At 42.5% G+C, this 15,983-nt stretch overlaps 1 protein-coding gene across 2 annotated transcripts in view; it reads left to right on the top strand.

Moving 5' to 3' along the window:
• Positions 1-1,096: 1,096 nt before the first annotated feature.
• The window catches only part of IGF2BP3 (insulin like growth factor 2 mRNA binding protein 3), a 112,763-nt gene continuing 97,876 nt past the window's right edge, over positions 1,097-15,983 (top strand). The window contains exons 1-3 of one of the 2 annotated variants that reach the window (XM_053962691.1): positions 1,097-1,148; positions 1,694-1,915; positions 3,165-3,225. In XM_053962691.1, the coding sequence (XP_053818666.1) occupies positions 1,741-1,915; positions 3,165-3,225 (236 nt within the window). In that variant the 5' untranslated portion in view covers positions 1,097-1,148; positions 1,694-1,740. Of the gene's footprint in view, positions 1,149-1,688; positions 1,916-3,164; positions 3,226-15,983 lie in introns of those variants that run through there. The other variant, XM_053962700.1, reaches the window with a different exon arrangement.

Genomic DNA, 15,983 nt, shown 5'->3' with positions numbered 1-15,983 from the left:
GTTGAATTATTAAACAAAACCTACTAGATCGCTATATTAAACACAGTGCTGGCTTTCATTTCCGTATCCTTTCTTCATCTTCAGGCAACGTTTTGTTTGCACTGGAAAGGCTCCACACCCCCAAACCCCTCCCCCACAAGCCCACCATTGTATCTGTACGAATGTGGAGAATTATGAATGGTTCCTTAGACCGGGCAGGGGGAGGGGGGCAGGAAAGGAGGGGGGGTCGCCAAATCCCTTTGTGTGCCGTTACCAGCCGAGGGCAACGGTGCCTTCGCGTTTCCCCCACGCCGTCCACCATTGCCCAGATGGGAAGGGAGCGAGCCCCCCCCGCGCCCCTCCCCGGGCCGGGCAGCTCCCTCGCTCCAGGACTCTCTTCTTCATCATCCCCCAACTCTCCTCGACCCCTTTGTCTTTTTTTTTTTTTTTTTTTTTTCCTCTCCCCTTCTTTCTCCTTTCCGTAAGACTTAGCGCAAGGGGCACGGCGAGTAATGCGGGATCATTACCATATGGGGCTCCTCCGGGGCTAGAGGGACCCCCCGCCCCCGCCCCGCAGCCCCCCAGCACGCAGCCGCGGCGGCGCTGCGCGGCAGCGGATCCCGCTCTCTCCCCGGCCACCTCCCCCCGCCATCGCACCCCTTCTTTTTCCTCTCCCTTTTCCTCCTCCCCCCAACCCATGCTGCCGGGGAGCGGGATCGCCCAGGCACGACCCCGATGAATAATCCCCACCGCCTGGCACGGCGGGGGAGGAGCGGGACGGGGGGGCGGGCATTGCGGTGCCTTTTCCCCTCCCTCCCCGGGATCACACCCCGCTCACACGGGGGGAGGTGCGGCCGCCCAGCCGTTTTTGGGTGGAGGGGGCGCGCAGAGCGAACTCCCCCCGCGGAAGGGCAGAGGCGGCGCAGACCGGAGCCCACCCAACTCTGGTTTCCATTTCCCCCGCCCTCCGGCCCTCTCTAAACTTGTCCTGTCCTGTCCAGCCTCCCCCCACCCCTCTCCCCGTCCTTCACCCCAGCCATCCTCCTCCTCCTTCTCCGTGAGTGTGTGTGCGCCCCATCCACTCGCTAATTGAAGAGCTGGGATTCCTCACGTGAGAAGTTGATTTGTAGTTTGAACACGTGGCTCATTCAAAAAGCCGGAATATTCAAGTAATTTTTTTCTCTCTCTCCGTCCTTCCCTCCCCCCCTCCCCTTCTCTCTCTCTCTTTTTTTTTTCTTTTTTTTTTTTTTTTTTTTTTTTTAATACGGAGAGGCGGCGCCTGCATGCACGTAGTGTGACATTTTCATAGTCCGCCTGCTGCTGCCAAAGGGGCTTGGGGGCAAGACAAAAAAAGTAGTTTTTTTTTCCCCTCCCCTCCTCCTTTTCCTCTTCTCAGCCCGCCATCCTCGGCCCCGGCGCTGGGTGTTTCCCCCGTGCCCCCCATGCGCCCGGGTAGCACGGCAGGCACTTAGGGCTCCCGTTTGGCCACGTTTTTTTTTTTTTTTTTTTTTTTCCTTTTTTTTTTTAACCTTTTTTTTTTTTTTTTTTTTTTTTTTTTTTTTTTTTTTTTTTACCCCGAGAGAGAGAGAGGGAGGGACACAAGCTGCAGATCTGATTTTTTTTTTCCCTCTCCCTGTCTCTCTCTCTCTCGCTCTCTCCTTCCTCCATCGCATTTTGTTTTATTTCCCCCTTCCTCCCCACCTCCTCTCGCAAGACGAGGGTTGCAGCCCGCGGTGCGCGCCTCCCCGAGCCGCCAGGAAGATGAACAAGCTCTACATCGGCAACCTCGGCGAGAACGTCAGCCCTCTCGACCTGGAAAGTCTCTTTAAGGACTCCAAGATACCCTTCTCGGGCCAGTTCCTGGTAAAGACGGGGTACGCCTTCGTGGACTGCCCCGACGAGAGCTGGGCTATGAAGGCCATCGAGGCACTTTCAGGTGAGCGGCCCCTTCCACCACCCCCGCCCTCTCCCCGCAGCCCCGACGGCTCCCGCCTCTCGAGCTCTTCCGCGGCCGCGGAGCGGCTGCAGCGGCGGCCTGGGCCGCGCCGCTGGTCTGGGGGGTGCTGAGGGGGGCCAGGGGGGTCCCTGTTCCCTCCGCCCCCAGGTGAGCTGAGAACTGTTTTTTTCCGAGCTCGGCCGGAGCCGCCCGGCCTTCCCGTGGAGCCTTTGCGCGGGGCTTACGCGGCGGCGGCCCCCCGGGAGTGGCCGGGGAGGGGCGGGAGCCTGGGCCCGAGGACCCGTGGCGCGGCGGTTCCCATGTTTTTCCAAGCCCCACGGCCAGCCCTGCCCGCCCGGGGGCCCTCGCTGCATTGGGGGGGTGGCGGTGAGTGCAGTGAGGCGGAGGCGGGCTGCGGGCGCCGAGCCCTGCGCGGGGCAGCGGCTGTACACACCCCCGGGAACAGCTGGACTCCCTCGCAGCCCCTCGCAGGGGCCACCTCCCCCCGGAGCGGGCTGAGGCTCCTTTCGGCTTGGCTTAGGCCGCGGTGCTGGGGGCGAGCCGCCGAATTGCTCCAAAGTTGGGAGGGGGCAGCCCTGCCTGCCCCCCCGCCCCGCGCTGCCCTGCTATTTATTTCGGTTTCTCTTCGCTGCTCTCACGCACCCATCACCGCCTCCAGCAGCGCCGGCTCCCAGCCCCGACATCCTGTTTTTGTGTGCTTAAAAAAAAAAAAAAATATTTTCGCGTGAAGCGGCTTTGCGGAGGTTTGCCGAGAGAGGCTGCCTCAGAGGAGATGGGCTCAGGTCTGCTGAGAGCGGCTGCTTCGGAGGAGATTGGCTCGGGCTGCGCTCCGCGCCTCCCTTCGGCTCTCTTCCCGCCCGCTTCCGCGCAGAAAATCGCCCGAAGTTGGCGGCACGGGGGGTGGCGGAGCCCCCTCTCCCCCTCGCCGAGACGGGGCCGAGCCCGGCTCCCGCACACGACGTTTCGCGGGCTGTTTGCAGCGCGGGGCGGGGGAAGGGGCCCCGCCGAGGGCAGCGTGGCTCCCCCGCGGCAGCGGCGCGGCCCCGGGCGCCGGGCTGTGCCGCCTTCCCGGGCGCCGCGGCCCCGCTCCGCCGCTGCCGGGGCTGCCGATGAATGGGCTAACGTGTTGCGCTCCTGTTTCCTGCTTCGCACCCCTGCGAGCCCGCTCCTGGAGACGGGGACGCACAGCCGCGCTCGAATATTTTCCCCTTTCTGTTTATCTCGGCAGGTAAAGTGGAGCTGCATGGGAAACTCATAGAAGTTGAACATTCGGTCCCGAAAAGACAAAGGTAATTTATTTTTATCCACACCCCCCCATCCCCCCTCTCCCCGCACCGCCCCTTGCCCTTAGTTATCCAGTGAGAAGCAATTTGAAAAATGCTTAGGTTTGTGTTTCTCTTCCCTGTAGATAAATGGACCGCTTTCTTAAACCCACAGGCGTGCACTCAGTGCAGTCCGAGAGGTTTTCTAGAATCACCCCATGTATTTCTAATGTAGTGTCTTGGCCAGGCAGCAATGGTACTATTTAGTTTATTTTTAGAAAACGGCACCTTTCTGTGGCAGAAGCAAATTATTATGGTCTGATGGCAAATGACTGTGTAGATTTTAAAATTTAAAGTTCTGTGAGAAGAGTTAAAATCTGTGTGCTAGCAGGAAATGAAATGTGGTGTTGTGCACTGTATAACGGGCAAGCACGTGAGCTCTGCTTCAGCAACAAAAAGCACCTTGTAAATATACTGGTGGTTATATTTTTTTGATCCTGCCATGTTGGAATCTGCAGCATTTTACAGGCACATAGTAGAAGTCTCATCTGTATTTGAGAGGATTTTATCATCGCTATTTTGAGCTGGTCTACAGAAGCAGCAGGAGAAGGACTCCTTCCCAGTAAGGGCAGGATTTTTGCATCCTTAATTTCTAAACATACATTTAATTTTTGCAAGGCAGTAATTTTGTTGGGCTTTGTGTAAAGAAGCAATATTTGGAATAAAGCAGTAGTATTTTTATGCTGCCCATAGCAATTCAGCCTGCTTCTTTCACAAATATTTATATGATAGAAAACCTGGCATGCACTACAGAGTAAAAAAAAAAATAGATCAAACTTTCCACGTGCTTGTTCCTGCACTCCATTATTCAATCTGGGAAGTATGTCTGTCTGTGAAACTTTATTACAAGGGACTTCTACTATTTCAGGATTATTTTTTAAATTGCAGTCTTTTTAAGATAGTTAATTGGAAAAGATGGTTTATCTGTCTCGATGGGCATTGTATCATGGTATTTTGAGAATTAGAAGTTTGATCATCTGTTTAGTGTTAGAAGAAAGCTTCACTTGAGAAAGAATGGAGGTTTTTTGCTCTTGTTAAGGGAAGGAGGACCCCCTCTCTGGACAAATTCATTGCATGTGACTCTTTATGGTTGTATTTATTTGATAATTTTCATTGAAATTTAATATGGTGTATGTGCTCTTTCTCCTTCAATATGCAATGCATATAGTTTTGAATTACAGTAGCCTGCATTTAATAGATTTTGTATAGAAAAATACTGTTGTAGATGGAATATACTTTTAGATTTAAGAAGAAAATTCCATGGCACATATAAAAATTGATGATTTTCTATTAGTCTAATAAATTTACTGTTATGCTTGTTAATCTTAAGCTTGCACAAAGAGCATTCTATTTATGCTTTTGAAAATAAATTCATTACACTCATATAACGGTAAATTTAAAATCACTGGTGCTTCCCCAACTTTTTTCTTTTTAGATCATTGTTTAATGTGTTTTAAAGTATTTTTCTGTTCTTTCAGCTGCCAGCTGAAATGGTGTAAAAGTCCATTCTTTGTTGAGCACCGTGTCCTATTTGTGAATTAGCAATTATCACAAACATTTATCTGTCTGTAACTTGTTGAAAAGAATTCTGCACTGAACTTCAAGTACTTTTCTAGGCATGGGTTGCCTGCATATAGGCATATTGAAAAAAATGGCAAATGTAATTGTATCAGCATACCCGTTTTGCTTCTCCCAAAGCCCTTATTTGTTAAAACACTGTTTCATCGTGCATTATCTTGTTGGAATGCATTAGATATAGTTCAGATTTATACTGCTGTTTAACAGAAAATTAAATTGTATTTCTTATGGCTATACTTCCTTCCCCTTTGTTTCTGCTCCCCTTCTCCCAAAATCTAATATAGAGAGCCACTTAAAATTCATTCAGTGGCCTCCATATATAATAGTGACTCTCTTGTTCCTTTTATAGGTGTCTTTTTTTTTTTTTTTTTTTTTTTTGGTGGGGAAAAGGATGTCAAAAAGTTGGAGATTTTTTTTTCCTTTTTTTTCTAGATATTGGTTACTGGGCACATATTTAGAGTTGTTAATTACAAGTCAAAGCACAGTTTTCAAATGTTGAGAATTGTTGGTGAAAGTGGTTAAGGTGGTTTCAAAGTAACTTATTTGAAGTCTTTGTATCTTTTTGCAGCAGGGAAAGGTGTAGGAGCAGCTGGGGTGTGGTGGGGGGTGCTGCTCGCCAGGCCCACCCAGTGTGTTTGCACTCTGTAAGGCCGGGAAGTGCTTTCCAAAGAGCCCTATGCTCTCCAGCGGGCGAGATATGGCTGGAGAAGTGACGCCATTTAAAAAAAAGGTGGATGAGTCAAGTCTGTCTTTCAGCATGAGAGTACAATTAATAGTTTGGTCAAATGACTACTTCGTAAGAGCAAAAGTTGTTTTGTAGTGCAACAAAATTATTCAATACAATGTATTGACCTCTGTTGCTTTGAGGCTACTTCATGGACACTCCTAGCTCCCCTCCTCACAGCCTCTGTAAACATGATTTTTATGGGGTTTTTTTTGTGGTTTTTTTTTTTTTTTTTTTGTTTTGTTTTTTTTTAACCAGAGTGTTTATATTATCACTGACAAAGGTAGTTTGTGGGCATCTTTCTCCAGAGACAGCTGAGGTGCACAGGAGGAAAGGGTAAGGGTTTGGTAATCCATATCCTTGTCTCATAAAGGAAGGTCAAGAGGTGGTGTCAGTTAGGGCTGCCATAAAGTTGAGCAGAATCTGGAAGACATGGAGTGTGCCTGGCTTGCTATTCAGGGCGAAATTCTTGGGCCCAGTAGTCACTGCATTCCAGCCTTTGCTGGATCTTCTGATTTGAAGTGGGCACACCCAGGTTTGCAAAATTGCCTTCCTACCTGCTGTGGAAGGAGGTAAGGAGAGAGCCTGTGTGTGGCTTTCCTCCCCCCTGCCATTTCCCTGGAAGTATTTAAGAAACAGACCAGGAGATATGCTGCGGTGGAAAAAAGAGCCTTGGTCAAGGTTTTCTTGATGGAAGGGTGGGGAATTACTTTGGGGGAGGTGCAAAGCATTTAATAAGCTCAGGAGTAGATTCCTGACTTACTATTGAAACCTCAAGGGAATGCCAAAGGAATGCAGCATTTCTGCATTCAGACCCCTTGGTGTGGAAGAAGGCTATTGCAATATTTAAGGGTTTAGGTCACTTTATGCAAAAGTTAGAGGAGGCATTGTAATGATTTTGACTACGAGTCACGCTCTGCGAGGGAAGGCAGGGCACCGCTGGTCACATCCACTACTTAGATGAGTTTTCTCCTGGGGAATAGGCAGTGCCGGGAAGAGGATGGTGGCTGCCCATGGCGTACGTGGAACTTGTGGTGCGAGGCCTTGGGTACTACCTCACCGCAATCCAAGAGCAGCTGGTATCTCACAAGGCGATGTAGGCTGCAATCTGATTATTCAAATGGCCCTGATGTCACTTGTGCGTAATGAGGGGGGAGGGCAGACGCTAACTCTGGGCACCTGGGGATGTGCTTGGCGCAGCCTCCCGGCCTGGCTTCCATGTCCGGGTGGGCTTCCCACCCAGACCTGATCCACTCTGCCTGCTCCTGGGGGCCTCAGGTACCTAAAATACTCACAAACACTTCAGCTGTGGTAATGATGAGATGTTTTTCGAGTTGAAAAGTTGATTATTTTACTTCCCCACCTCGAGGGCTCTTTGTTGAGAAAATAAATTCACTGTGTCTCTTCTGGGGGATTTGTTTGGGAAAGGAGCAGAATTGGGTAACAGAGCTGCGCCCTATAGGTAATGCTGCTCTATGGGGGGAGCAATGGACTGCCAGCTGGGCTTCACCTCTGATGCTGAGGTGTCCAAAGGCTGATTTAAGGAAAACAGGCCCCATGATCCCCTCGTGCAGCCACCTGTGTTCCAGGAGTGACCATTAGATGGGAATTGGATTGTGTTGCTAATTGTCAGTATAATGACGGCTTGTGTCCTGTGTGCACAAGATGGTGGGAAATGGTTTTGTGAGGCTGAAGTATGCATGGTGCCTGCAATGGTCATAGTTATTAAAAAAAAAAATTAGTGGCATTGATTTTTAGTTTTGCTTCTGTAAATATCAAGTAGGTAGAAATATGCTCAAAGAAGACATGTTAGAAAATACGCCATTTCTTAGCTGTATTTGTTCTCTTTTCTGTGTGCAGACTTAGAGTTTTTCAGGGCCAAAACTTCACGTAGTGATTTAAAGTTTTTATTCTGTTTCTACGTTTGTTTTTGCAGATGTGAACAGAGGATTTTTTTCTTGTTTTAATCTTTGAAATTTTACAACTAGAGCCGAAACACCAGTTGTGACTATTCCTATACAGACAATGAGTCGTTATGACAAAACCAGATAATCTTCACCAACTGTGCTGTTACATTGTGGGAAATTTAATTTTTATAGTTCCTCATGCTGTTTGATCATTAATTAAAAGAAAATCCCTTCTTGTTGCAGTTTTTAAAAATTAGCTGGAACACATGAAACAGCTGTAAATGTGTGTCCTGAAAGGTTGGTCCTGTTCTCGTTTTGCTAACTTCCCTTTACAGAAGGTACCCTGAGGAATATACTTGTAGTGGACTTTAAATTGTGCATAGATATGGTAAATTTTAAAAGGGTGGAATAAAAAAATAACATTTTGGAAACGTAATTCAAGGTAGTAAAAATATGATCAGGAAATGTTTAAGATTTTATTTTTTTATTTCTCCCTTATTTTCCCTTCAAGCATCTGGTAATAACATTCTCCACATTTTTGAAACCTTGAAGGTGGCATTTTTATAAAATGGGGCTATGTTCATTTCAGTCACTCTTTTAAGTGCAGAGCATAGGACTCTACAGTGCTGGAGTCCTTTTATGGCTTCTGTCTAGCTACTGGGTGGACTTCAAATGCTTAGTTTTGACCTGAAAATTTTTAAATGGCCTGAGATTTGCCTACCTAACAGAAAATGTGATGCTTCCCATAATGCCTGTGAAAAAGGGACCCACACAGAATTAAAATACACCTAATGCTTAGCCGTGGACAGGGCTAGTCCTTCAGGGAACCTCACAAAAGAGATTCTTTACTCCTTAAACCTGTTCTTCTCCTTAGGGTCATTTTATAGTATTTTATTCTCCCAGGATTTTGGTAAAAAATACATAGTGGCATGGAACAGAGCTAAAGACATGCTTTCTTCTGGTGAGTTCACCTTTACGTGAGCCCAGTGAGATAGGCACAGGACAGCATTGATGTAGGACCTTTTTTCTTGTCATTTAAGAGTAAAATTTATTATTGGAATTTGATTATTCAGAATCAGTAAATGGCTAGAGAGCACCTGCAAAAAATGGAATGCTCTAAGTATGGATGACAATTTCATGCTTTGTATATAGAGGGGGATGGATTAGAAAGTTTGAAGGTTTGATACATTTAGCAATATCAAGGTGCTTTATGTAGTTCTAGAGTGCTTCAAGACCATTATATTTTAATGCACTTTTATTTTCACATGCAAAATGTCTATCACCACATCAGTCCATTCTTCATCTCTAATGATGCAGAATATAGAACTATGTAAAGTTATAAGCTAATTACTGTTGAAAGCTCAGATAAAACCATAACTTTCCCTTATTTCATCTAGAAACAGGATGGAATCAAATACTTGAGCATTATTTTATAGTTTTAGTCTGAGGCTTCCATACTTTTTCCTTTTTTTTTTTTTTTGGGCATGTCAAATGTAGGCACTTGAATTCCTTTTCACCCAGAATCTTTGCTGGGTGAGTGTTACCTTTGCTGTCCAAATGAGGAAAATACCTTGAATGTGTCATTCAAAAATCTCCCTGTGTGCCTATGTTGGGGGTATGCTGGGGAGACCAGTTAGCCCAGTGCTTACTGGTGCTATCCAGCCTCTCTGGGCATGTCTGTTCATCTGGATACTTCAGTGACAGTTGTTCCTTGTCATTAACTGGAATATGTGATTTGGCTTTGAAAAATTTCTGTGTGGGAGCAAGAGCTCCTGTGTTTTTTGTGGTAAGTATAAAAAAAAAAATGTAATTTTGTATTTTCTGGTTTTGCTTCTTTCCAGATCTGCAATATTGGTTTGTGAGTGTATTTTCAGAGATGGGTATATTTAACAGAGAAGATGATCTTGATATATGTTGTGGGATACTTAGCAAGTGAAGTGTATTACCCTAATATTGACCCTAGTAAACCTTAAAATACTGTATGTGTAATGGCAGAAAAAGAGTGGTGTCAAAAAAGGTAGTTTTCAATTTTTTTTTTCTGCCAGTGCATTGAAATTTCAAAATGAAAAATTACAATATTAATTGTTATTTTGCTGACATATATTATTGTGACAGCTGGCACAAAAGGAACCTATAGTATAAAATGTCTCCTGTTCAACACAGCCTGAGCAGCCATGTGCTTCCCCTATAGCCTGCCTCTTCATGGAGCAGGGGAATCAGCATCTACTTAAACTGTCCTTTTGCAGGTCTGAATGAAGGGAAAACTGCCACTAACATGCAAAATGAGGTATTCTGTGCTTTTAATTAAGTTAAAATTTGGATAAGATCACAGATAATGAGTCCAAGAGAGATCTGACTCTTCTTGGGTATGGGACTAAGTACAGAAATTGAACTATCTTGAAATAGAGGATCTTCAGCTGGGAAGGGCTTTACTCCATTTTAATTTTTTTGGTGTCTTGATTATCTCATGACTGTAGCCTCTGCATTATTTCTCACCAATCAGTAGTTTCTAAGAGAATGTGTACGTATATGTGTGTCTCTTGTGTGTGTGTATATATATCCACATATGCATTTTAAAAGATTGTATTACCATAAAATAATTTGCAGTTTAAGAAGGGACCAGCTAAAAATATCTGGAGAATTTATAAAAATAGTAAGGTTGGGGTTTTTTTTGGGTTGCTTTTTTTTTTTCCTAGTGCCAATACCCTTGAACACAACTGGAGCTGAATGTTCACTTTTGAAAGATTAACTTTCATGCACAGCTGAACTTTAGGAATGTTATTTTAAAATACGTAGTCTACACCATGTGTCTAATACATTTTTCCTCTTTGAAAATAGAAATGCTTTATTGTTTTGGTAAATTGTTTTTTAATTTTTAAATGTTAAATGTGCATGTTCTATATGTTTTCCCTCAAAAATCGAGCTTACTTCACCTTAATGGAGCCTTAAAAATTGTAGTGCAGAAATCAGAATTTCCAATAAAGGGAACTCTAGTGTGTGTGAACAATTTCTGTTGGAAAAAAATAATAAGCTTAAGTTATTCGTTGGGTTTGCAGTTACTTATTTTCCTGAAATGTCATATTAAAGAGCAGTCAGAGATGAAGTAAAAATCTTGTTGGGCTTGGATTTGGAATTATTCATTAAATATCTAGCATGCATTGATCAAGGTCAGGTTCTAATTTTCTAGGAACAATCAGGGCAGGAGGGCTAGCTATGAGCAAGAGGAGGGATGAGGGAATCCCTGCCTCTGGTGAGCTGTGCTGTGCAGGTGCTCCACACAGCTTTCATCCCAGGGCCTTATCCTGCACTCCTGCTGCCCCCTCTCCCCTGGCATCAGAGGGAATCCTGAATCCCGAGTGTGCGGTGGGGACACTCTTGGGGAAACACAGTTGACAAAATCTTTCTAACTTTGATAGGGAAAATGCATATTTCTAGCAAAGGCAAAAGACACCAGTTGTTTGTTTGTTTGTTTGTTTGGCTTTTTTAAAACAGTAGTTTTAAAGCAGTTACAGAACAGATAATCCAGGAATTTATTTTTGGTGATAGAGTGGATTATTTTGTTTATATGCGTTGGGGAAATTCTTTGTGATGGTGGCTTCCTGGTTATCGTGGAAGAATAGTTCAATTTTTCCTCCTACATCTAAAATAAAAAATTTAAAGAAGAGTCTCTTTAGGACAGTGCTTGGAAAACATAATTTGTGGGATGCTAGAGGCATTTAGGTAGCAGTTTAATCCATGACAGTACATCATACTTATAATGTAAACTTTTTTTTTAAATATGAATTCTGATATACATGCTTTAAATTATTTTTCTGGTGAAAGTTTGGTGGCAAATTTATGCAGGTAATGGCTAGGGGAAAAAATTCTCTATCTTGGACTATTGCAGTTAATTTAGAAGTAATTTTTCAAATGACTTTGCTAACTGTACACCAGCTTGCACAGGCTCCCCTCACCACTGAGCTATTGGTTTGTTAGAGTTATGTACTTGTGTGCTGTAGAGAGCACAGGGGTCTTTCCTACCAAGGCAACAGGATTCCTGAACAAACCACATCTTTCTTCATGAAAACCAGCACTCTGGTGTACAGAGGGAGCTGTTCACCAGGGTCAGGCGAGAGGGATTTGATGCTAAGTGTCTCTTAGCAGTATCGATCACAGTGGGTGCTGGTGCTGACCAGCAGCAAGAGCTCTCACACAGTGAGGTTTGTGTTAATAAGAGTTCAATTATTTAAACGAGTTCTAGGTGGTGGTGGGCAGCAGCCTAACTTGGTGTTATGCTAACCAAAAGTGTTAAAAACTGCCATTGCTAATCAGGAGGCACTGCTATTGACCCAAGAGAAGTGCTGCAGTATCTCAATACTTGTTTGTTGCCTGACTGTATGAATTTTCTACCTGCACAGGAAATTTTAACATGGGCTGAGAAATAATTGAGAAATGGGCAGCTCTTATTGTTGATTAAAAAAAAAATACTGTGCATTCATTACTAAATTTCTTTTCAGAGTTTAATTCTGGAACTCAGTAGGAGTGGTGTAAAATTGTTCTTGTACTGCTAATACTAGTTCATGTGAGGATCCATCAGAATGCTTATTCTGCTAAAATTCTTTTAAAAAATAAACGCCCCCTAAAGCAACCAAACACCCCACATTGTTGTAATAGTCAAAAAGTAGAGGATATTGTTTTATTAAATACTAAGAATTTTTTCCTCAGTGATGGTCTGAGTCCTAATAGCAAATGGCGAGTTCCTGCTCTATTTGATGCCTTGCTCAGGGTTGCTGCTTATTGTATTTATTTAGAATGTATTATATGCCTCTATTTAGAAATTTTCTTTTTTTTTCCCTGTCATGAACTTGAGAGAGGATTTTTATAAATAATGTGATTTCTATCTGTTCTTTTGCACTGGCTAGTCTTAAACAAGAAGTGATTGTTGACATGTAAATATGTCCCAAATTCTGCATTTAACATAGAATGGTAAGCTTTAGATAAAAGTGGTGTACACACCCTTTGTACAACTGGGCTTTGTGACAGTTGTTCAATTGAACTCAAAACATGAGCAGAATTGTGTTTAACCTATTTATAGTTGAAGCCACCAATTTTTTCTTCAAAGTAGTCTTGGGAAAACAGTTTGAAGACTTGTCATTAACTGAAGTTTTGAAATTATAAGGATTGTTCTACCTTTGTGTTTGACTAGCTTCACTAAAATCACGGAATTTCATTCACTGGCCACAGTTGGGTTTTGCCTGCCTCTGTGGCAAATAATAAGCTTCCTGGCCCTTGGGCTCATGTCACCTGATCCACAGAGTTCACCCAGAATGACTGTTACTGGTTTTGCACACGCTAAGCTCAGCATCTTAACGTGAAACTGAGACTTCTGTTCAGATCCAGCACCACACATGTGGTTATTTGAGTCTCCCACTGTATAGCAGTGCTGTGTTTTGTGCTGGAACACTTCAAAAAATGTTTTTTCAAATTAAAGCTGAAGTTAAGATTAACTTTTTAAGCTAGAGATGGCTGGTGGAAATCACATGTGATTTTTGTATTCCAGAAAGCCTCTCTTTGAGGTAGTTCTCACTTGTATTACTGGATGTACCATTTTGGGTGGCACCTTTGGGAGAAAAGGGCAGCAAAAGGAAAAAAAAAACCAAATGGCAAAGCATGGAAAAGTCTATCTAGAACTTAATCATATTTTACCATGATGGAAGCCTGCAAATTCCAGGGGAACTAATGGCATTAGAGCAGTGATAGTTTTCTGGAGGTGGCTGTGGTGTGTCACCTGTTGAGCCTGGGGCAAGAGAAGGAGAGCTTGGCCTGGTTTGGGGGGTTGAGGAGGTGTCCTGATCTCTTTTCCCTCTAACATTCAGCCCTGTGAACTTCCCTTGCTCTCTGTGCATAACCTGTACATGGTGGTGAAGTGTTAACGTGTGTCTTTGAGGTTTAGGGAGGAGGGAGTGACTACTTTGTTTTGGGGCTCTTGGTAGCTTCAGTTCTGGTTATTACTGGTAGTTTTGTCTTATTGCGTAGTCCAGCTCTAGGCACAAATCTGGTGCCAGCATCATTTGAAATAAGCTGGATTTGGGGGGGATGATGGTGAGGAGTAAAGAGGACAGACAAAGAGTAGTGCTAGCAAAAAGTGGTGAGTAACCTCCAAAGGATGACTTATATCTGTAGTTAAATACCTTACAACACCACGATCTTCCTTAAGCTTTTTTTTTTTTTTTTTAATTTGCTATTTTAACTTTCTCCAGGTCTTTAAAAAAAATGTTCTTAAATCCTCAGTTGTTGGGAATATCTATATCCAGGTGGAATGGCTGAATTTAGAAGCTTTGGCAGGCGTATTTAAAATATGCTAAACTGTGCTCTCAGGTAAAAGCAGCTCAATCTGTTTGTGGGGGCAAGTACCACCTAATTTAGGTATCTTTGTTTATGAATCAGTACAATATGATTGTAAAAATAAGATAGTAATTACTGTCTTGTGTGATAATAAGCTTGTACATCTGTATACAAACTAAATTCAAACTAATTATCTGCTAAATAATTTATTAAATGTGGTCAGAATTATCATCTTCGTTCATATGAACTTTGCTCATAATCTTGATTTAAATATCCAACAAAATGCCATGTCTTTGAAAACTGCAGCTTACTGAATGCAAATAATCTTGACATTAATGATGATTAACTTATAAATTATACTTATGATTTAACTGGTTAGCTGGAGCATGATATAAGCCTTTTCTCTTCTTTAAAAGTAACTAATCCAAAATTACAATTTTGTTTTATTTCACTTCACATTAAACTAAGCAATGTCAATGTCAAATGCTACGTAAAGAGTGTACTTTCCAGTGCAGAACTGTAAACTCTATTTTTTGTTCTCTGGTCATGGCAGTGTATTCAAATCTACAACGACAGTGAAAAAATCAGTGCTGTCTGTGATATTCATCCTCAAAATCTGGTGCTATATCCTGTTTTCTGTGAAAAAAAAATTAAAAATAATGAAATTATTTACAAGGTGATAGTATTACCCTATAATTGCTCTATATACCACTACCTAAAGTCAGGGTAGATTTTTTTTTTTTAATAGTATTACTAATGTGGGGGAAATTATTATATATTAACTGTAAAGGTTGCTAAAGAAAATACACTTACACCTCTTATATACAAACAATTTTTCAGAATAACTTCTCTTTGAAACGAATTGTAGAATTGAACTGTTGCATAATTTAAAGTCAGTGAACAATTGAATTTTAGTTGTTGACTTTTCCAGTTGAACAGAAAGAAATGATACTCTAAGGCTTTAATCAAGCCCTGGTATGAAAGCTCAGGGATTGCTTTCATATATTATACTATGTAAGCCTGTGTGCACTAATCAAAGCTGCTATGACAAAAGCGCAGAAGATTGTTTTGGTAATTCTGAAAAATGAAGTTTAATGCAAGATATAATTAACAGCATTTCTATTAAGTCAATATAAAATATTGCAAGGGACTCTTTACACACAATCTGTGATGCTTTAACTATGGCAGTACAAATTATTTACTGTGCATGAGGATTTACTAGTGTAGATATACCTACCCTGACCAAACCTATTGCTTAAAAAAAAAGAAAAATTGGCATGGTTATTACTGCATAAATTCAACTTCTTAAAATATGTCAATTAGAAAGTTAATTTTTTTCAGTAGCCAGTCTTTAGATCACACCTTAATGTAAAAAATATTACTTATGTGTGCAAGGTGTGTCTCTTTAGTTTCGTGTACCAGCTGAAGGATGGCACATTCTATACTTCAAGGGTATAAAATTTTTTGATGGGAGACTGTGCAGGTCTTCTAAATAACATGTTACATTTTTCTGAAAGTACAGTTATGAAATAATTTCATTTGGTGCTCTTCTCTCCACAAAAAAAAAATTGTGCAAGTGAAAATCATTGTTGGAGGAGAATTCTTCAGAGAAAATTACTAAAAAAATGAAAATAATGTTTGAAAGCCATACACCAAATTTGTTTCTCTTTGCAAGTAACAAGTAATAGAAGTAAGAAGTAACAGAAATATAGAAGAAGCAATGGCATTTAAAAAAGAAATTTCTGCGTCTATTGACACTCAGCATAAAAATGACAAGTCAAACAGCAGACTGGTCGCTTTTGATGACTTTTGGGTTTTGACAGGGCAAGAGAAAGGAAGGGAAGCTGTTTGGTGGTGATAGTACAAACCCTACAGGTTCTAGCACTGCTCTGGTGAAGGTGTTACATCTCATCTGATTTAGATCACTTAATCAGTTTAAGGCCACGTGGCATTGCCATTAGTAAGGGACAGCACTTGAGTGCTCTTCTTGCTGGTATTCCATTACTTCAACAAAGTGTGCAAGTGAAATGATGACTAGAGCATCAAAGTGAGAATTGGTATCTGTGCAGTCTTGGCTACAGCATGTTTCAATTCATACTTTAAAAGTTTGTTTTAAACTTGTGTTAATAAGGCTTATTGTACTGAAGCTATTGAGACAGAAGAACTTACTTATTTTAAAAGTAACAGGAAAT

The sequence above is a fragment of the Vidua chalybeata genome, chromosome 1 (genome assembly GCF_026979565.1).
Source record: "Vidua chalybeata isolate OUT-0048 chromosome 1, bVidCha1 merged haplotype, whole genome shotgun sequence".
Lineage (NCBI taxonomy): Eukaryota > Metazoa > Chordata > Aves > Passeriformes > Viduidae > Vidua > Vidua chalybeata.
This window is presented reverse-complemented; position numbering and strand designations above follow the sequence as displayed.